The sequence below is a fragment of the Miniopterus schreibersii genome (assembly GCF_964146895.1).
Source record: "Miniopterus schreibersii genome assembly, chromosome: 2".
Lineage (NCBI taxonomy): Eukaryota > Metazoa > Chordata > Mammalia > Chiroptera > Miniopteridae > Miniopterus > Miniopterus schreibersii.
Genome location: NC_138102.1, coordinates 129,336,249 through 129,358,324, shown reverse-complemented (window position 1 = coordinate 129,358,324; position 22,076 = coordinate 129,336,249). Strand labels below are relative to the sequence as shown.

Sequence of the window (22,076 nt, the reverse complement as noted above, 5' to 3'; positions counted from 1 at the left end):
GAAATTATGGGAGAAGCCCTAGCAAACCATCATGGGCTCCCTTGGGAAAGTGGAATTAGAGAGGGACAGAGAGATGATTTTTTCCTATATATGGCTTAATATTATTTCAATATTACACCAAGTCTATTTTTTAAATACTTTTTAAAAGCTAATAAAATATAAAAGAAAAACCAGGGAATGTGCATGAAAAAACACACAAAAAAAACCCAAAAACATGGCCCCAAGAAACCAACAGGGATTCAGGAACAGTTGGAAACGCATTCGGAAGAAAATAAGCTCCAGCTATTGACAACACCCAAACCCTGCCACTTAACAGGTGGGGGAAACTCAGAGCTATTTACCCTGGAGAAGAGAGTAGATGGGAGGGGGTGAGGAAGCTGGGATGGAAACAAAAGGAAATAATGGCCATTTGCAAATATTTAATATGCAGCTGTGTCACCTGATATCCACTGGAGCCCTCGATTTTTAGCCGGATGCATGGCTACCCCAAACAGAGATTGCATTTGCCACCATCCTTGCCACTGGGCATGACTCTCTAAGTTCTGGCCCCGGTCTGTGAACACGCAGGGTGTATGTAACTTACAGCTTGAAGCTTTAAAAGGAAGGGGCAGAGGCCTGACCATGGGACCAGCAGATAGTTAGCATTCAGTAACTCTTTATGGAATTAATTGGATTTCCTGTTTGCCTGTTTGTTTTTGCTTCAGATTGTAAGACTTTTATTGTAAAATAGAAAACAAAAACAGAAACCCCACAAAACAAGTGCATAGCTTAATAATATAAGATGAACAGAACCGAAACCATTCCTCAGGTCAAGAAGCATTGGACACCTACCCTGGAAGCCTCCATGAGTCCCCTCTATTCACAAGCCTTTCCCTTTCCCCCAAAGTAAGCACTATTCTGACATAAAAATCACCCAAGAGGAACTTTGTATTTTGGTTTGAGACAAAGAGAGAAAAAGCAATCAGCAGAACCGACTGGTTTTCATTTTAGTGAATAACTCACAGCCCTAGTGAAGGACTCCGCTCTCATGAACAGATCCTACGGCGTGTGGTAATTCCCAGCGCAGTTCTGCATCTGCTGCTCCCGCTCAGCCTGACTGAGCTTTCACTTTTTGTTCCTACCACTGTGTGTACGTCTGACCACTCCAGAAGCCTCGCTAACAGGACAGACAGTGACTCCCAGAGCTTCCCTCCCTGGGAAGCTGCATCCACACCCTACCTGGGCAGAGACTGCTCCCCCAGAGGGCTGGTGGGGCAAGGCCGAGGGCTGTGCTGCCATCCCAGCCTCCTCTGTGGAGAGCCACCGTCGTCACACCATGGAATGACTGACTGGGTGAGCGAGCTTTCGCACCTCCATCTCTGGAAACAATGACAGAGGCTCTGAAACCAGTTTGAAACCCAAACACCGCGGCTTGACTTTTTCTAAACTGGTATCTGTGGGTAGGTTAAAATGATCAAGCTTTAATTTCCAACTATTTCTATGTTGGACCAGAATGAGACAGTGGAAATTCATTATAATGCTGCGTTTCCCAATGTATGAGACACATTACACCTGGGGTTTGCAAGATGATTCCACGGGGTACACAAATGAACATATTTTCGTTAAGAATGTATTTGCTTAAGTTCAGTCGTGTATTTTAAGAATTGTATAGTTATTTTCAGTTACATTTTATTTGGGACAAGTAAAAAATGTTTTTGTTTGAATTCATTGTTATACAAATAAGATAGGTGTTCTTAGACGACTCAAGTTGGGGAGACAGTTCCTCAAGGTTCACATCTACCAGTGAAATTATGGCAGCAGAGAATGCCAAAGCATGAGAAACCTTGGAGGCTATCCAATTCAATTTACTATTTTATTTACTTATTCATACAATAAATATTTATTGGGCATTTACCATTTTTAAGGGTCTTGGCAGAACTGCAGTGAATCAGAGAGGGACAGTCTAGTGAGAGAGACAGATATTAAATGAAAACACTGAATGAAATCTTAAAGGATTAGGAAAAATTAACCAGGCAAAGCAGGACTTGGGGATGGAGTTGGAGGCAGGTGGTGGGAAGAGAGGAGAGTGTGTGAGACCTTCAGAGAGCAGTGTAGCTAGAATACAGAAGACCACAGTCCCTCATTGAGCAGACATTTGTGTAAATCTCTTGTGGTAGCTAATTCAATCTGAACCAGACTGGAAATGGAGGCCCAGAAGGCGAAGTGATTTGAGATTGATAGGCCACGCATTCTAAGAGCAGCAGGGCCAATGCCTCAATCCATTCTTTTATGGATTCATACACTCACCACATACTTACTCAGTGACTGTGTGCAGACCCTGTTCTATGTGCTGAGGATCCTACAGAAACAAAACAGACAAAAGTCCTGCCACACAGAGCCAATATTCCGATATGGTGGAGACAGCCAATAAACAAACAAGTCAATACAAGCATGGCAGTGGGAAAAGTGATGAGGTATAACAGGTTGGGAGGGGAATCCATATTTTGTATGCGTGACCCTCTGACAATGCAAGCAAAGACCTCAAGGAAGTTGGGACAAGCTGGGTCTCTTGACCTCACTGAGGGCTCATTCTACCACTCCAGGCTACTCGCTGGTACCCAGGCTCCTTCTGCTCTACCCTGAGGTACGAACAGATTCAGCTCCTTTAGTTCTAATCTTATGCTGATAGACAAAACATTTTAATAGAAAACTTAGTCTCCTAGGTATGACCCAGAGGGGATCTACCAGAAGGAATTTTTCCTATAAATGTTAAATGGCTTTGGGATTTCTAAAGCATCTCATGGGCATTCAGGGTAAGTGCCCATTTTTTAAATGTAACCACCTCTGGTTCTCATAAAGTCCAAAGTGGAACCTGTGAATCAGAAGGAAGGCTTCACCCTGAGCCCACAGTGACCCCACTAAACACACTTTCCTCACTATACATGAGGACATCAGCTTCTCTCTTTTTAGCTGCCTTTTCAATATACCAGTCTTTATACAAACACTAAGACCATGCTTTTTCCCTCGACATTTGCAAAAGTTTTTTTGTGAACAGGCACAAGCACATGGATATTGGTTTTTACTTGATGATGATTTTTTAATTTCTATAGTGTTTCTGACTGAGTTTAGCAGCCTATTGATTGTTCCGGGCAAACCCCAAAATATGGGAAACAATCAAACAAACAAAAACATTGAATTCAATCACCCAAATATATTGGGAGACACAGGTGAAATTTTATCCCTAAGGACCTAAAATTTGCTGACCAGCAAATGCATATTTTTCAGCCCCTCTGATGTCTAGAGTCCTTCAGTAATGGGGGAGCTTATGAATGGTTTGTAACAAAACTAGGGATGCTGGGCTCTGTGGAAATGCAGCCCAGCCTCAGCTGTAAGGGGTGCCTGTTCCCAGAAACACTGAGGGCCCTAAAAGTGGGGCAGTGAGAGGCAGTGGGTGCACTACCCCCTCTTAGGTCCTTGGCAAAGCCAGAGGGTAGATTCCTGATCCCTTCCTCCAGCATTCTTCAGGAAAGAAGGCTGCCCCATTACTGATGGTCTGGGAGCCTGCACTGGGGAACCCCTAGATCAACAGCACAAGATGAAGAGAGAGTCCTCACCAATCCCCTCTGCTCACTACACCTTTTCCTTTGTGTGGATTTGTCTAATCAATGAGGTCCCAGAGAGAGGTAAGACAGAGACCACAGGGTGTTGATGGGGAAGGCAGGAAGAAGGAGGGGCAGGGGCAAAGGTAATTTTGGAACCAAGAGAGGTAGTCCCTAGTGAACAGAATAATGACCATCAGACTGAAATGAAGAACTGGATGGCAGAAAAGCAATGAAGAGAAGAGGTGCCAAGGACAAAATCCACAAAGGCCTTGAGGAAGCCCAGCCTGTTCACACCATAAAGCATCAAACCACAATGCTGTCTGCGTGCAGCAGAGGCACAGTGAATGCTCCGAGGAAGCAGCCTGGCTGTCACACGAAGCGCTGTCTGAAACGGCCCATGCCTAGTGTGCCAACAGCTCGGAAGCAGAATCCATTTACTGCAAAACAGTGGCGAGTTCACATTATTCATTCAACCGAAGGCCCAGCTATGCAAGTGTGGTTTATAGACAGTGCGAGTTTACTGCAGTGACATCTGAGCTGCTTTAGACCAACTTTCCAAATCGTACGGCACCCAGAAGGAACATTACTGTACGCTGGCATCATTTGTGGTCTTTGTGGCTTAGGTTACCTGTCAACAGCGTTCCTAGCAAACCATTCCAGTTAGCTGACTTGGGTGTCTTATTTGATCTGATCTGGTTGTTACCCATTGTACTCAATGAAATTCTAGCATGCTGCCATAGAAAGGACATTTAAGAGAAAGAAACAGGTTATTTAATTAGATTCAAAATCTGGTAGGAGCTAAGTTCACACTGGGCATAATTAGTAATCATCATATATATGGCATTTATTTCAGCCCCAATAACACTCTATTATATCCCAGAAATCTGTCACTTTCCCTCCACAAAAATTACATGAGTTAATGTTGGTTATACACCTTTAAATTAAATGTATTCAATGTGTTTGGGAGTAACATGTTCAGAATGAAAACATTCCAAAACTTTATTTTGTTAAATTTCTCTAGTCTGTTCTGAATCTAAATTGCTGTCAGTACTACATACAAAATTTTAAAAAGAAATACATAGTTATAAATTTATCGCTGGTCATTCTCAGTATATTTCAAAATAACAATCAAATCAATGCACTTGATTTCTTGCATCACTTAATACTTTCCAGGAATTGTTTAATCCAGGAAAGAAGAATATCCAGTTCACTGATGGCTTTGTAGATTCCTCTGTTTCCAATCTGCAGATAAAGTAGAGATATAAAAGCAGAAATCTTTCAGATTTAAAAAACAAAGTATTCAAAAACAAGGATTTGAAATACTTACCCTATAAAATGTTCTTTTCATCCTGGTAATGGATTTCACCTCTCTAGCTGATGAAGGACAGGAAATCTAAGAAATCAACAGCAAATACAGATAATATTGTTGAAAAGTCACTAACAATACTCTCATTAATTCAGCAAACATTTATTGAGTAGGTATTATGTTCTGGGCACGGATACACACAGTCAATAAATAATACATGGTCTCTGTCCTCACAGAGCTTATAGTTTCATAGAGAAAGCAGATGATAAATAAGAAAAGAAACAAAAAGTAAAGTTTACAAATTACAATGAAAGCTGTGTTTGTAGTTCACAAGACTCTGTGATTGGGGTTTATAGGAATGATCTACTTTCAATAGGTCAGGGAGGGCTCTTTTGAAGAATGACATTTAGCTTAAGGCCTGAAAAATGAAAGGGAGCAGCTATATTAGGAGTTAAAGAAAGATGGAGGTGGTTGGGAGGATGCACAGGAGAGAATAATTCAGGCAGAGGGAAAGGTGTGCAAAGACCCTGAGGCAGGAAATACTAAGTGCTTTCTAGAAACTGAAAGAAAGAAAGCAGGGCTGGAGCAATTGAACAAGAGAGATGTGGGTAGTATAGATGTGGGAAGGGCAAAAAAAATTTACTTTCTGAAAAATCAGCCTCGCTGTTATGTACCTTACACAGTCATTTGCCAGGAGAAAGAACCAAGAAACTAATATAACTTCTAAATTAAGAGGAGAAGGCTGATGTCCTGTAGCCTGGCGAGGGAAAACTGCCAGTCTCCTTTAAGTAACTGAATTTCAAAAATCCTATCTGAGCACAGGATAGCCTAGGAGATAAGTAGAAAGAAATTAATATCATCTTCTATTCTCCCACAAATTTTTATAGACTTAACTAGAATAAAGGAAAGAAAAAGGTGAAAATACTAAATTTATCTATTTAGTCTTTACTCGTAAAACCTTAGCTCTAGAATAGACCTTATTATATAAGCCGAATCTTCTCAATTTGTAGAAGAAGAAACCAAGGCCCAAAGGAGTGACTCATCCAAGGTATCACAAGAGGTCCTATCCTAGTGGTAAAATAATGTCAGGCACATCAATAAAGATAACAAAACTCATGAAATGGAAGCAGCTGAATGACAACACTTATTACAACAAATGAAACATGATCAATGTCAACCAACAGGTCCCTTTGGGCCAGAATGAAAAGAGGAGAAGTGGGGAGAAGGGGTAGCATTCAGGCTTCTTTTCTTATCAAGAGAAAATAACTGAAACGATTTGACAGTCATATCTTGAATGCTGTTTTCAGGGCTTAAAGGTAATGATGGTGTCATGACTCTGCCCAAATGGAGACTCTTCCTTCAGGTCAGACCCTGCATAGGGAGAGGGGCTTTGATGATCAGGAACAGAAGAGCAGCAGACACAGATTCTGGTTGAAGTGCAGTTTGTGGGATTCACAAGCACAGGCTTGGACCTCCCTGTGATAAGAGCCCTGATTAAGAAGAAGGCATTGCAGCCCAAACCAGTTCTGTGAGGCCAAAACAAAACATGACAAGTCCAGGACAGTGGCAGCCAATGTCAGAGAACACACTCAGAAAGAATTCACTCTTTCATTAAACAAACATTCCTCAAGTGCCTACTATGTGTCAGACCACATGCTAGGCACTAAAGACATAATATTTGCAAGACAGAGTTAGTAAATAAAATAGTAAATAAAATAGGTATGAAAATTAACAAAACACAAGGTCACTGTTAGAAGGTAAAAGTCAGCAGTTTCAGGAGCTCTCTTCTTTATCCAAATCGCCTTCGACTGAAGACAGAAATACTGAGAAGACGGTTAGGTAAAAATAAGAATAGTCAACATGTAATATGTTAGAGTTTATGTCAGGCACTAATCTGAAGGTTTTAGTTATATTAATTCATTCAGTCCTCACCACAACCCTTCGAGGTAGGTACTGTTATCATCATTTTACAGATTGGGAATCTGAAGCATGGAAGCTAATATTCTGCCTAAGTTCACACAGTAAATGAAAGAGCTGAGACCTGAATCCAAGTATTCTGACTCCAGAGCCTGTATTTAAAAACACTATATTATAATGAAAAAAACAACAGTAACAACAGCATAACTTGGAAAAGATATTCCATCTAAGCCAATCTTTTGTTGAAAACCTTCAATATACAGTTTCAAAGAGAGGTTAGTTCAAAGATCTCTTATTATACAAGGGCAGATGCCAGAAATGGCTTTAAAGGACTAAGCTAATTGACAGAGAGGCGAGGGGCAGAGGGGGGAAGAGGAGGGGGAGAGGGAGAGAGAGAGGGAGAGAGAGAGGGAGGGAGAGAGAAATTTCAACCTGAAAATGGACAGTGTGATAATAAACAAAAGAAGAAACCCCGTGGGGTGCGTGTGTGTGTGTGTTTCATTTTCTTTGTTCATTTTTTCCATTTGTTTTTCAGATTGGAACTACCAAAGAAAATTCTAGAAATAGCAAGCTGAGTTTCAGCCAAGTTAGTAGGTATGGAGAGAATTTAGAGACGTCTGCCCATTATTTTATAAATGATGAGTTTGATTAGATTCTAAGTACTTCTAGCCTAAAATCATCTAACAAAAGTAGTTGGCCCAAATCTTGCAATTGGGGGAAAAAGGGTGGGTGGGGGGAAGAGACTCCATAAAGACAGAGAAGTAATACTTGCCTAATTCCAAGGCAGTGTATCAAAGTTCTGACACTCGAGGATCAACTACAAAGCACAGAAGAAGCAAGACACATGGCCCAATATCAAATATGCATGTATTAAGATTTAAATATTTAACACTGAAAGTGGGAGACCAAAGAAGCCAACCAAATCCTGGACATTACAGAAGTTAATGTCATTAAGGCATTCCTGTGACTATATCCTCTGTCCAGAAAACTTTGATGTGCAGTGCATCCCACAGCAGGGTGGGAACTACAAAGAGGCCTCTGACCTCACTCCATCTAAGGCACATGCTACACTAAGTAGAACAAGAGAGTAGAAAAGGGGAAAAACAAGGTTTGGCAATAAACAAACAAGCAAACACTTAACAGTGCCAGGGTTGCCACTAGAACTATGCTGGTTTATGGGAAGCTTTCTGGTGCCTTGAGCTGTGTTTACTGTAAATGACTCCCAGTAAAGATCTGACCCAGCATTACGCTAAGTGAAATAAGCCATTTAGAGAAAGACGAGTGCCATATTATTTCACTTATATGTGGAATCTAATGAAAAAAATAACCTAACAAAGTAGAAACAGGCTCATAAATAGCGAACAGACTGATAGCTGTCAGAGGGGAATAGGTTGCAGGGTTAGCTGAAAAAGGTGAAGGAATTAAGCTAAACCAACACAACAACTCATACACAGACCAGAGGGAAAGGGAGGGAGGGAGGTAGAAGATTGTATAAGGGGGCGTAAATAGTGATGGAAGAAGACTTGGCTTGGGGTGGTCAACACACAATACAATATACAGGTGATGTATTATAGAACTGTACACCTGAAACCTATATAATTTTAACTGATGTCACTCCACTAAATTCAATAAAAAGGAAAAATTCAATTAAATTTAAAAAAAAAAAAAGATCTAACCCCAAAAGTTCTCATTTTCCTGACTATTGTAAATATGTGTACAGACTCAATAGGACAGCCATATTTTACTGTCATGATTCCAATTGCTTTGCCTGAAAGGAGGATTTTATAAATGAATGGTTTCTTTTACTTTATATTTCAGTGTATAGTTGCATTTGCTGAAAACAGAATGCACAACAAAGGATAGACAGTTTTATTGTAAGAATGGCTGAATGATTTCACAAACTCAATCAAAGCAGATATGATCTAGACTAAAAGTAATTTATTAGTAAGGCTAGAATACTTAGGGGCCAGCTCAAAGAAAGGTGTGAGATAGTCACAGAACAATAGAGAGAAGGCCTAATCATTCAGCAACTCAATGCGTTTTTATTGAGTCCTAACCGTATGCGAGCATACAGTGGCATCTCTGCCCACGTGGCATTGATTTGTAAAAGTCCCCTACATGATGAAAATAGCTGTAGGGCTCAAGTGATGGCTCACCTACTCAGACAGTGACGAAAAACTACAATACTATGTGATAAATACCATGATTTTAAAAAAATGCAACTGCTCTGGGAGACAGAAAAGAGGTAAGCCGAGTGTGGAATCCCAGATGGCTTCCAGAAGGAGAAAACAAGTGAGTTGCATCTTGCAGGATAAGACGGAGTGGAAGGAGCAGGGACAGAGACGAGTTGGCAGGGAAAGCATGATGTTCTGAGGCTGGAGAGAAGGGGTCACTTAAACCTCCTTCAGGTCTCAGCTGAAATCCCCAGACCCAGTTCTCCGTGGCCTGATATCCGTTAGCCCTGCTGAGGCCCATCCTCCCGTGTGTTCCCTCCACGGCACCTGCCACAACCAGGGATGAGCTGAAACTGGCTGGAAGCCTTTTTAAGGAGTTCTCTGAGGACACGGATACCTGTTGATCTTTGTTAAATCCCCAGCATCTGGAATAGTGATCAGCTAATACTAGATACTCAACAAATGTCTGTTTATTAAATGAATCAATGAAGGAAATGCAAGCATCAGCTCACGGCTTTGGGACACTGGTTTAATAAGTTTGAAGCATGTCCTAGGATTAATGAGCACTAGAGCTCTGCTTAAAACAATTGGATGAACAAATAATACAATCCTTAACCGGTGTCCTCCATGTCCTCACGTGTTTGAAAAATCACACAAATATTTATTATGTATGATAGTTAAAGCAAAAATGAAAAATCCCTCCTAACTGAAAATTCTGAGAAAATGAAATAATTGGGTCAATGAGTGGACAGCTAGCTACTCATGTGGAGTCCCTCAGAGAATTGTCTGCTCATACTGTGTCCTCACAAAGAACAACCTCCAATCCTTCGTACAAAAGGAGTTTTATTATATTACCTCCTATTATAAATATATGCCATATTCTCACCACCATTAGAGAAATGTAAAACCGTATGTAAGATCTTGTATGTTTTATTTACCTCCACATACAACTTCAGATGGAATCATAACCATTCCTTTTTGTTTTGTTTTGTTTAGGGTTTTTGGTTTGGGTTTTGTTGTTATTGTTTTATTTCTTATTTATAGAAGTTTTTTTAGTTAACCTTAATGGTTAAAGTAGTTCCTACTTTGGCCATGGCCTAGGTTTCCTGAAACTTTCCCCCAGGATGCAAATGATAGATAAGGGATTAGATTAAAGATTAAACTTATTGTATTTTATTGTATAACAACATATAGGTTTTTCAGTGAATCTTATTAACTTTTTGAAGTTTTTTTATGTGAAGTCCTACAAATGTTTTCTGAGGTGCATTTAAAATAACAATTGAGAAAAGCATACCAGTGTAGCCCATTTTGAAAACAGACTTTAAAAAATCTTATGTCAGTTCATCAAAAGGATGGGTATTAGGGCATCAACACAAAACTACTGAGACCAGACAGGTTTATAGGAAACTTAGAAAGAAAAGTTTAAAATTAACATTATTGGAAGAAAGCATAACTATATTTACAACCAAATAGGTTGCATGAAAGGAGAAAAGAGTGAATAAACTATTAACCAGTGTCTCTCTTCAAAAGCAAGTTCATAATCACACATTTAATTTTTAAAAAGCAAAAGACAGATATTCAATACCTGAGCAAATATATATCAAAAGAGTTGCAAAACATATCCTATTTCTGATTCTCTATAACTAACAGAATCATTTGATATACATTAGTGTCTATAATCTCACTTACCTACAGTTATCTTAGACTTGTAAAAAAGAAGGAGCTCTTACCCTTTGCGACAGCATGGATGGACCTGGAGATTATTATGCTAAGCGAAATACGCCAGTCAGAGAAAGTACCACATGATCTCACTCATATGTGGAATCTAATGAGCAAAATGAACTGATGAACAAAATAGAACCAGAGGCATGGCTACATGGAAGAGACTGACGGATACCAGAGGAGAGGAGGGTGGGAAGGACTGGATAAAAAAAGGTGACGAGAGTAGCCAAAGAACACATATGCATAGCCCATGGACACGGCAACAGTGTTGTGAAGGCCAGGAGGGGTGGGGGGCAAAGGGGGGGAAGATGAGGGACATCTGTAATAGTGTCAACAATAAAAAAAATAAAGTAAAAATATAGATGAGCACCCAAAAAAGAAGAAAATATATCTACCAAGATTAAAACCAATACTTGATCTTTTTATCTTTAAAGTGCTACTATAAATTATATACGTAATGCAAGTTAACACTAACAACAGATACTAAAGAGGTATTGGATTGTTTAGGAGAATCACTCTTTTGGAAATTGTTCAGAAAATGTAATTAGAAGAAAACTGGTGTTCTATGTATGAGAAACAATAAGGAAAGACACTTACAATTTTGCAGAACTATTACATGCTAGGTGCTTTGATATAGTATCTCATTTAATTCTTCCAACAACCACAAGATGAGATCTTTGCTGTCGTTAAAGACAGTATTTGGACTTTGCAGTTAATGGAAGAATAAAACAGGGTTGGTCTAGCTTCCTACTTCTAGGTTTACCAGTTTAACCTACTGCAGTTAAAAATATTTGGAATTACAAGGATAAATAATTAGTAATGCTTCACAAGTTGATAAGATGGTTTCAATTAATGATACAAATTACTTATCAAACACACTCCAAGACGTGGAGATACAAATATTCTATTTGCTAAGGCTTATCAGACTTTAAGTTAATTACACACAATATAAAGACATGCATCTCTCTAATTACCAATTACTATTCAGGTTCTCAAATGTTTATTAAAGTAGATGATAAAATCTTGAAAACTAATGGAATTTTTTTCAGTTCCAACTATGATTATTAGCAATTAGGCAAGTTATTTTGTGAATTCAATTAAGCAACTATTAAGTTCCCTTTCAAGTCTGAGAGTATTTCAGCTCTGTAAGAATCTTTAAAATATCTTCTTACATATACATAGGTCAACTTCCCATATAACATTTAGCCAAATACCATTTAGTAAATATTATAAAAATAAAGGTATTTTATGTTGCCCATAACTTATTTTCTTTGAATAATTATACTATCTAAATTACCCAAATCAGATTAAGTAAAAATGTAATATTTTATTAGATATTGCAAAATGCTCAGAATGTTACTAGAAACAATGAGATAACACTCGACTACCATGGAGATTTCAGACCTTGGGGTTTCTCATGATAATTATCATGATGCTGTATCTTAAGAGTAGCTAAAGAAGATTCCAGTCTTAGTGGACTTGCACAGAAACCCAAAAGGCAGGTAGCTTATAGAAATCGAAAGACTTCTCAAAAATAAAAAATAATTTAAGTCCATGAGTTAATAATGAATGAAGAGAAAATAACAACTCATTGACAATGTTGAAAGAATGTTAGAAAATTAAGTCCTTATATTGAAGTCTGGTAAATAAAGAAAAAGAATTAAGTACTTTTTCTGCCTTTCTTGCACTATAAGTTCCTTGGGATAGTCAGAGAGTAATAGGTATGTTCTGTTTATAGATTATTCTCTTTTATAAATAAAGTATAACAGAATTTTTAAAGTATTATTTTGAAATATCTTATGAATAAAACTAGAGAATAATGACCAATGACTGCAAAAATCATGAAAATGGGTGCCATGTATTATGAGCCTCTTAATGAAAGTGCACAACACTACCTATGAATGTAATCCAGCCAAATCAGCAAGCCTGACCTTGATCAAGTCTCTGTATGTAATTACTAATGGATGGGAAATTTAAAAAAAGAATATATTAAATGAGTCTACAAAAATGAAATCAGCAAAATATAGACTATGAAAACCTCTTTAAACAAGTAACCCAGTTTCTTTAACCAATAAATTGCAAGAACGGGGAGAAAGAGCAGGGAAAGAGAATTCACAGGGATTGGGTAAAGTTAACTGAAATGGATTGACTCAGTAGAGGGGCAAAATTAGCACCAGACTAGACAATGCTTTGGTCCTAACTAATAAAACTTAAAAACGATATCTAAAAGAGTCAAACTCCTTTCAAACAATTTAACTGTCTCCCCAAACAAAGTTCAAGAATATTTAGAGGATTACAAAAAATATGTAGGACCCAATAAGGTAAAATTTATATCTGACATCCAATCAAAAATTACCAGGCATGCAACAAAGCAGGAAAATATAACTCATCATGAGAAAAATCGAGTAATTGAACTGACAAAAAATTTTAGAATTACAAACAAAAATATCAAAAGAGCAACTATAAACTATTCTATATGTCCTAGAAGCTTGAGGAAACATTTATCACATTAAGTAAGGAAATGGAAAATATTAAAAGGCCCAATTCAGACTTCTACAGATCAAAACTACAAAGTCTAAGATGAGAAATAAACTGAATGAGATTAACAGCAGATTCAACACTGCAGAAAAAGAGATTAATGAACTTAAAGATGTACCAATAGAAACTATCCACAATGAAACACAGGAAAAAACGAAAATGGACTGTGGGACAACTACCAATGGCTTAACGTATATGCACTTAGAATTCCAAGAAGATAAGAGACAGAAGAAGGTACAGAAGAAAATTTTTGAATAAATTATGGCCAAAAAAATTTCCAAAGTTTATAAAAACTAAAACTTACAGATGCAAGAATCTCAATTAACTCCAAGCACAAGAAACAGAAAGGAAACTACATTGATGCGCACCATTTTTTAATTTCTTAAAACAAGCAAAAGAGAAAACCTTTAATAGGAACAAAGCTAGAAAAAAAAAAAACATAAGAATGGAAGCAGATTTCTTGTCAGAAGCAATGCAAGCCTGAAGACAGTGGAGCAGCATCTTTAAAGCATGGGAAGGTGGAGATTGCCAAACCAGAATTCTATAATCAGAAAAAAATATATATTTCAAAAATAAAGGGATTAAGGGCTTTTTTCCAACATAAAAAATTTGAAAGAATTCATCACCAGTAGAACTGTACTGCAAGGTATGTTAAGTGAAATCCTTCAACGCGAGAGAAGATGATCCTAGATAGAAACCTGGTTCTACACAGGAGAACAAAGAGTCTCAAAAATGGCAAAACGCATAAGAGTTATAACTGATGAGTCGCTAAAGGGGATAAAATGGAATCATTTAAAAAAAAAATCAATCCAGAAAAAGAGGGTGATGGAACAAAGAACAGGCTGGAAAAGTAGGAAACAAAGAGCATGGTGGTAGATTTAACCCCAAGTATATTGATAATCACGTTAAATGTAAATGGTCTAAACATACAAAAAAAAATTTGCCAAAGTGAATTAAAAACACACACACCTGAATATATGCTGCCTACAAGAAGCTCACTTTAAAAAAAAAGTCACAAATAAGTTAAGAGTAAAAGGATAGGAAAAGAAATATCATACTAACACTAATTGAAAGAAAGCTGGAGTGATCATATGAGTAGCAGAAAAGGGTTTCAGAGCAAAGGATATTATTAGGAGCAACAGGGTAATTCTATAACAATGAAAGGGTCAGTTCATCAAGATGACACTATCGGCATTAACCTTTATGTACCTAAAAGCAGGATTTGAAAACACATGACCTTCCACAGTGAATACTGATAGAACTTCAAGGAGAAATCAAGGAATCAAAGATGTAAATAATTGATAGAATAAGTAGAAATACAATCAGTGAAGATGTAGAAAAAAAAAAAGGAAAACAGTAACCACACTCATGCAAGACTATCTCCCTGCTCAAAAATAATATACAAATAAAAAATTCTTTAATTGTATCAGAGACTGCTAGCTCTTGACCAAAATTTATTTCCTCTTCTTCTAGGCGATGAGCTAGACTACATGTCCCAAGGTTTCTTGCACTTATTGTGGCCCTGTAATTATTTCTGGCCAGTGGAATACAAGCAGAGTGCTGTGTGTCATTTTGGGAGCAAAACTGATACATCTTCTTCTTGGTCTCACCCCCCTTCACCTACTGAATGCCGAAGGTGTAGGGAATGGCAGAGGTGCCATACAGAAGACGCCTGGTCCCTGATTCATGACCTGGAGGGAAGCAACCTCATTCAGGAAAAAGGCAACTGGAATTTTACATGAGTAAGAAATAAAGTTCTAAAATGCAAAGCCACTGCCCAGCCGGGATGGGTCGGTTAGTTGAGCATCGGCCTGTGCACCGAAAGGTTGCTGGTTTGATTCCCAGTCAGGGCACATACTGGGGTTGCAGGTTCAGTCCCGGGGGGGGAGGGGGTCACGTATAGAAGCCAGCCAATCAATATTTCTCTCTCACATCGATGTTTCTCTCTCGCTCCCTCCATCTATCTTACTCTCTCTAAGCATGTACTCAAGTGAGGATTAAAAATAAAATGTGAAGCCACTAAAACTTGTGGGAGTATTTGTTACAGCAGCTAGTGTCTCTCTGATATTTAAATTTGTGCATATGCTTGAATACATTCTTAACTTTGGAGAATTCTTACAAATGCATTCTTCTCATACATAAGAATAGGTTCATGTTAAGTACATTTATAAGAATTCTGCATGTTCAAAACGATTCTGTTATTATGACTCTTTTATTCCCCCAATCTCCCTTCTCTCTGCTATCCAGTCTCCAATTCCAAAGGTTGGAACCTGGAGCTGAGACAAATTAGAATATTCCTTCAAACAAAGGAATTCTTTCATGTGAAGATAAGATAAAATAAAGCCAGTCAACTAAAACTAGATGGGTAAAAGAAACAATGGATTTAAAAAGTTGTTCTTTCTGTGAAATCGGCTATTCAGCAAACTGACTCAGAGCAGGTACATAGACTATTCTGAAAATGTGTTTGGGGGAAGGAGAAATGGGGGAGGGGGAAGGAAGGAAGGAAGGAGGGAGGGAGGGAGGGAGGGAGGGAGGGAGGGAGGGAGGGAGGGAGGGAGGGAGGGAGGGAGGGAGGGAGGGAGGGAGGAGGAATGAAAGAAGGAAGGGAAGAAACCCCCGTAGTTTCAGCCACTCCATGGCTACACATCAAGTATAAATCTTTAAACCCTCATAATGTGGATAATTATCGTTTCCTTGCCTTCATCACATGGTAACAAGTGACAGACACAACGTTACCTGGGAAAGAACAAGTGGGGAGGAAAAACAGGACTATTTACTTGCCATGCACTTTAATTTTGTACCTGAATTTTGAACTAAGAAATCTAAAGCCTAGAAATGCTCGATGGTTCATGGGTGATAATGCTGAAAGAGCTGTACGGTTATCTACAGCCAGTAATCTCAGAGCTCCGGGTGAGCTGCAGAACGGAGAGAGACACTGATCGTCTCCGGTTGACATCATGTGACCCACTGTCTCATTCCTGATTGTACTAGACTTCGTTTTTAAGTTTTTTCTCTGGTGACACAAAACAACCCTCACCAAGTATAACTCAGATATAACCCAAGATAATGATATTTGGTAATATAATACATCAGTATTCCATCCCTGAAATTGCAGTATTTCCCCAAAGCAAATGTTCCTAAAAATACCAAGGAAGTTTACTGTCCATTTTAAAGGACTAATTTAGTACTTTGCTCTTGATAAGTGAAAAATTCCACCTAGCTCAACATATAATCAACAAATTCAAGTCGAACTCTATTTGGCAAAGTAGGGCAGATTATGATATTTAAAAAAAAAGAAAAAAAGTATCATGACTAAAATATCTTTGCATCTTTAGCAGAGTAATTGTTTTTATTAACAATTCTGGCTGTTTATTTAAAAATGTCAATAAATGCTCAATAAATATTGATAATGGGGGGAAAAGTGTGAAGAGAAGTAAAAATCCACATAGAACCAGCACATTTAAAATCACCATTACGCCCGGCCAGGCGTGGCTCAGCGGTTGAGCATCGACCTAGGATCCAGGCGATCAGGGTTCAATTCCCCATCAGGGCACATGCCTGGGTTGCGGGCTCATCATTGATGTTTCTACCTCTCTCTCCCCCTCTCCTTTCCTCTGTCTGAAATCAATAAAGATATATTTTTAAAAATAACAATAATAAAAAATAAAATCACCATTACAAGGTAACAGTTTATAAAAAGTTGTAGTAATCCTTACCATTATTTCAATGTATTAAGATACAAAATAAATTGTTGGATTCTCTAAATTATAGAAAGCAATCTATATCATATATTTTGCTTTTCTGTTACTTCCAGGTTTTGAGAGGGTAAAAACATTTTCAGAAGAGCACTCACCAATGATTTGTTGTTGACATAAATTCAAACACCAAGTACCCACATTAAGCAAATGGACTATATGCCAAAATTCTGTATGTAAGTCAACTGTTTCAGATAGCATTTAACTCTGGAAGCAACATCATAAATGCAGTGTTGGTTTTTAAAAAAAAATCAACCCCTCAAAATCCTATTTAGACTATAGCATCACACTAACCTAAGCATAAATCTAGAATTCTGGGTCCTGGAAACTAGGGTTGGGCCATTTTCTTCTGTTTCTGGAACATGGGAAAAGCCTGGGACCAGCTTTGAAATATGCTGAGGTTCTGCAGAAATAGAACCCACAGAACTCAGGGCCCCGCTCCAAGTCCCTCCTTGGCAGTTTTCCTGCTCCATTTAGATATGCAAGTGTCTGCTCTGAGGCCCCAGAGCCTGGCTGGTGCTTCTATTTTAGTGCTTTTTCTTTCTTTCTCTTCTTATAATTGTTTGTATAGTGGCCTTGCCCTCCTCTCCCTTCCCACTAGAATCCCCTTATACACACAGACTCCTAGAGTGCAAGGTCTGTGTTTTAACTCATTTTCCTCAGAACAACCCCAATAGCAAGGAAAACAGGCCAAATACAGCAAGTGCAATTACTTTCCAAATTGGCTGTTTATATATCGACTATATTTAGTGCTCATTTTTTATTAATATCGCATTCAAGTCAATGTTGCCTACTTCATATTTTATAACTTCTCCCTGCTTAAACTCTGCTCCAGTCACTAACTTAGAATTCCACAAGGATCAGCTGCTGATTAAATTTATGTTAAACAAATACCAGCTTCTGTTGCCAAAAAGAGAAAATTATGATTGGCCAAAAGATGAAACCCAAGGCAAGCACCTATTGTCCTGAAGCAAAAGTCTGAGAGGGTTTTCCAAAGCTCAGGCTCATCCTTTGGCTTTCTTTTTCACAGATCCCGGAGGTGGCGGACACATCCCAACACAGCTCATGAGACAAATGAGCTGAAGCTGTCAGTGGCTGGCTTCAGGCGGGAGAAGGTAGACAGCACAGCCCTGTGCTCCTTGGGAGGCTCTTGGGGAGGCTGATTGCGTGTTGAACTCGCATTTGGCCATGAGAGGGCGCCAGCCACCTTGGTAAGCGGCCACAACCCGCCAGAAGCGCCACGCTGCTCCGATGCTGCTGTGGCCCAAGTCTCTGAAAGAAGCGTCTCTATTGACAGACTGAGGTCCCTTTAGGAAAGCACTTTTTAAAAAATCAAAGAAAACCAGAGTTCCCAGACGGTTCTATGTTTTCTATCTTTTTCATCTAGAACATTGCTTGGTTTCTAGCTATTTGAGCCAAGGAAACTGAACCAATGGTAAAAAAAAGACATGCTTGCGGGGGTTGGAGGGGTGTCCAGGTGCCCAGACAACACTGTATTGTATCAGGGAAGGATTTCTTCTAGTGCCCCACCATCATTAACAAACCTCACTTCGAATAACATTAAATTAAATTGGATGGCTAATGGAAAGGACAGACTCTACACCGAGGAACCAAGGTCTCTAGAAAAAAGAGAGACAGAAGGTACTTTTAAAAAGCTGAAGAGGATCCCTGTTTCCAGATGCTGAAATGGGAACACCTTGCTTTTTCCTTTGGATGACTCCACTCTAGCCTGCAGTCACTGCCACAGATTTCTATTTCCCCCGATGGTGGGTGCTTCAATGGACAATTCTCCTCGTCATCACATCTTGTAGTGACAAAAACTCTCTTACTTGGGATAATAGTGATCTAATCAGGGAGCCAAATGAAATATAAAATTATGTAATAAGCCCACTTAAATTTAAGAGACTATACTATTTACTGCCTTAATAAGTAGACTTTATAGATTAAATATAGAACAAACCAAAGATAAGTGATGGCCTTTCCATCATTTCAGGCAATGGGACTGGCCCAGAGCATTTGCTCTGTTCTACAAAGAGGTACCAGTTTGAAATTTTTAATCATTGTCATTATTTTAATGGAATGAGAGAGTTTATTAAAAAAAAAAACAAAAAAAAAAAACATGCAGCCAAAGTCCCAAACAAGGACATAACTTAAACACAAACTAACTAAAGAAAAGTGCATGTAAATTCATTTAATTTTTTTTACCTAACTGACAAGCTCACCCTCACAAAATATGTCTGTATTATGGGCTGTGATTTGGGTTCCTGAGCCCTTTCACAAACCATAAGAAAAAGATATCCTAACTCTTAAAAAATAAGAATCCACCTCCAACTGCCCAGCACTTAAGCCTCAATAGCCATCACGCCCAAGAGTAGAGAGCTCGTTTCCACCTGCCACCCCAAGGGCTGCAGTTACCATCACTGCCCCACCTTGGCACCACCTGCAAGGCACAACCTCAGGAGGCATACTTGGGACCCAAAGTCACAGAAAATATCCCACAGCCCCCACACAGGCAAGTCAACTAATATTGCACAGATCCTGACTTCATATGTTTTTGTTTTGTTTTGTTTTCTACACTGGTCATTATTACTGTGTTTTTATAGACATATGGTCACTTTTATCTTCTTAATTAATTCCCCATTGCTTATGGTAACAGTGACCATAACAGCATCAAATAATTTAGGTCCCAAAGAAGACATAGCTCCTCTTTATTGTGTGTTGACTGAGACCATGCCTTAAAAAAAGATATAACCATCAAAAATTAAATAAATAAATAAATAAATAAATAAATAAATAAATAAATAAATAAGAAGAAAAAATGGCAGTCCAAAAGTTCTCATCAATAGGGAAAGAAAAAGAAAGCAGCTTAGAACAGTGTTTGACACATAGTTGGTACTTAAAAAATATTCATCAAATGAATGAATGAATGACCTGAGAATCATAAAGAGAGAACAATAAAAATTAAATGAATATTTGGGTAGCATTCCGTGTTATTTTCGCTCTCTTCAATATGTTTTACTTGCCATTCCTTACGAAATAATGAACTGTGGCATTCTGAGTTGTGCATGGTTATTTGATCCTGTCTCCCTGGTAATGAGCTCTCCATGTGGACTACAAGCCAACAATTACAAATCCCCTGTTACTCACCCTCTGATGTGGAGACAGCTTCATACATGCTGTGTTCTAGGTAGGTTCCTAGGATCAAACTCACCATATTGGCTGTGCATACTTACACAGCGGCTCAGTTTCTGCCTAAGGCTATGAAATTCTTCCACAAAGTGGATTTCCTTGCAAACTTGTAACTGGAGTTGACCAAAAACATCTTCCATGAAGAAGGACAGAAGTTGTTCTTGGAACCTGCAGTTTTTCTATAAAAAAGATATAGGAAATTGTATAAGGTAAACCATGAATAGCTTTTGTAAAATGTCACAGAAACATTCCCCTTATTATTACTTAATGACCAACTGGAAAAGTTTAAATGCAGAGGGAAAGGCATCAAACAATCAGAAACATGGGGGAGAAAAAAAGGCCCTCTGGCTTACCATAAATAGCTTTTTTGATTTCTTTTTTAATAATCGTATATTTTTTATACTGTCTTCCTACAATAAAACAAAGAGAAGTAAGTTTTACCCAGGATTATAGATGTCCTTTAGGTCACCATTCTAAGCAGAGCCTAATACTTACAGGAATTGTTGCCTTGAGCCTTGCTGCCTTGACATAGAGCATGTCAACAGCTTGGGACAGTGTTCCCCTTGGGTAACAACTCTTGGCGAAGGAAGACTGCTTGTGCTTGGCAATAGCAAGAGAGAGAGTGACAAACAGCAACCCGGACGTCAAAATGCACTTGCCCCTCATTTCCCTCCACCTCACGGGCCTGTGCCACTCACAGCAGCCAGAGAGCTACTTATGTCTGTTAGGCAGGAGGATAACCTACTTATTTTAGCCCTCAAGCCTGCCTCTCCAACGAGATGCTGTGAAAGATAACTTACAGTCTGTATAGAGGAAGATCACTTGAGCTGCTCTATTTTTTTTTTACTTTTTTTAGAGTTTGCTTCATAATCAAAAAATGTTGACCACACCATCTGTGACGTTAAGTAAAAGCTCAAATTTACTGGTAAGGTTGAGGCCTCATTCCCCCCTCCCAAAGAAGTCTAAACTTCAGTTGCATATCACAACAGATTTCATTATTTTTAAAGTTATGCCATGTCCATGAAAAGGCCTGATTTCCAGGAGGCATGTAGATTTTTTTGAAAATTTCCATATGAAAAGAAAATCTCTTTTTCTAACAAGTATCCCAGAAGAATTTAACCAAAGAGTAGAATGGGCAGCCCTGGGAAAGGTACTCATGACGGCATGTAGATTTTTATTTACCCCTTGACAAATCTTTCATCTGGTTCCTTCTCTTCGCTCAGAAACCATCATTCTGCAGCCAGCATCAAACCCAAGAGGGAAGTTCTGCAACTTTTCCAAGAATTTTTCCAGCTCAGAAACTGTAACTCCCCTAATGTACTCAAGAATCACTTGGAACTGGCCCTGGGATTAAGACCCACGATTTAAAGAATTTTTTTTTTAATTATCTCTAACCAAGTTGACCACACGGACTTTTCTTCTAACTCTAGACAGTAGAATGTGAATTCCTTGAGGAAAGAAAGACACCTTGTCTTTCTATCTTTGAATCTTCAGTACCTACCATGGTGCCTCATCTAATATTAGTTGAAGCACATCTAATATTAATTGAATAAACACTTTCCTTTCCACATCATGGGATATTACTATAACTGCTTTTTTTTTTTTTTTAATATATCTTTATTGATTTCAGAGAGAGGAAAGGAGAGGGAGAGAGATAGAAACATCAATGATGAGAGAGTCATTGATCAAGCCTGCAACCCGGGCATGCGGCCTGACTGGGAATCGAACCCCGATCGTCTGGATCCTAGGTCAACACTCAACCACTAAGCCACGCCCGACCGGGCTATAACTGCTTTTTTAATAAATTTATTCCATCAAAAAATTTCATCAAGGATCTGCCAATGCAAAGAACACTGCCAGGTACTGAGGGCTATGAAGGCAGATGTTCCATGGA

At 38.6% G+C, this 22,076-nt stretch overlaps 1 protein-coding gene across 1 annotated transcript; it reads right to left on the bottom strand.

Annotated features, from left to right (window-relative positions):
• Positions 1 to 4,736: 4,736 nt before the first annotated feature.
• Positions 4,737 to 20,848, bottom strand: IL26 (interleukin 26; the record flags this gene model as incomplete). Its single annotated transcript, XM_081129271.1, has 5 exons — positions 4,737 to 4,823; positions 4,909 to 4,974; positions 20,227 to 20,361; positions 20,536 to 20,592; positions 20,678 to 20,848. The coding sequence occupies 5 exons, from the start codon at positions 20,846 to 20,848 to the stop codon at positions 4,737 to 4,739; spliced, it is 516 nt and encodes a 171-aa protein (XP_080985397.1).
• Positions 20,849 to 22,076: the final 1,228 nt, after the last annotated feature.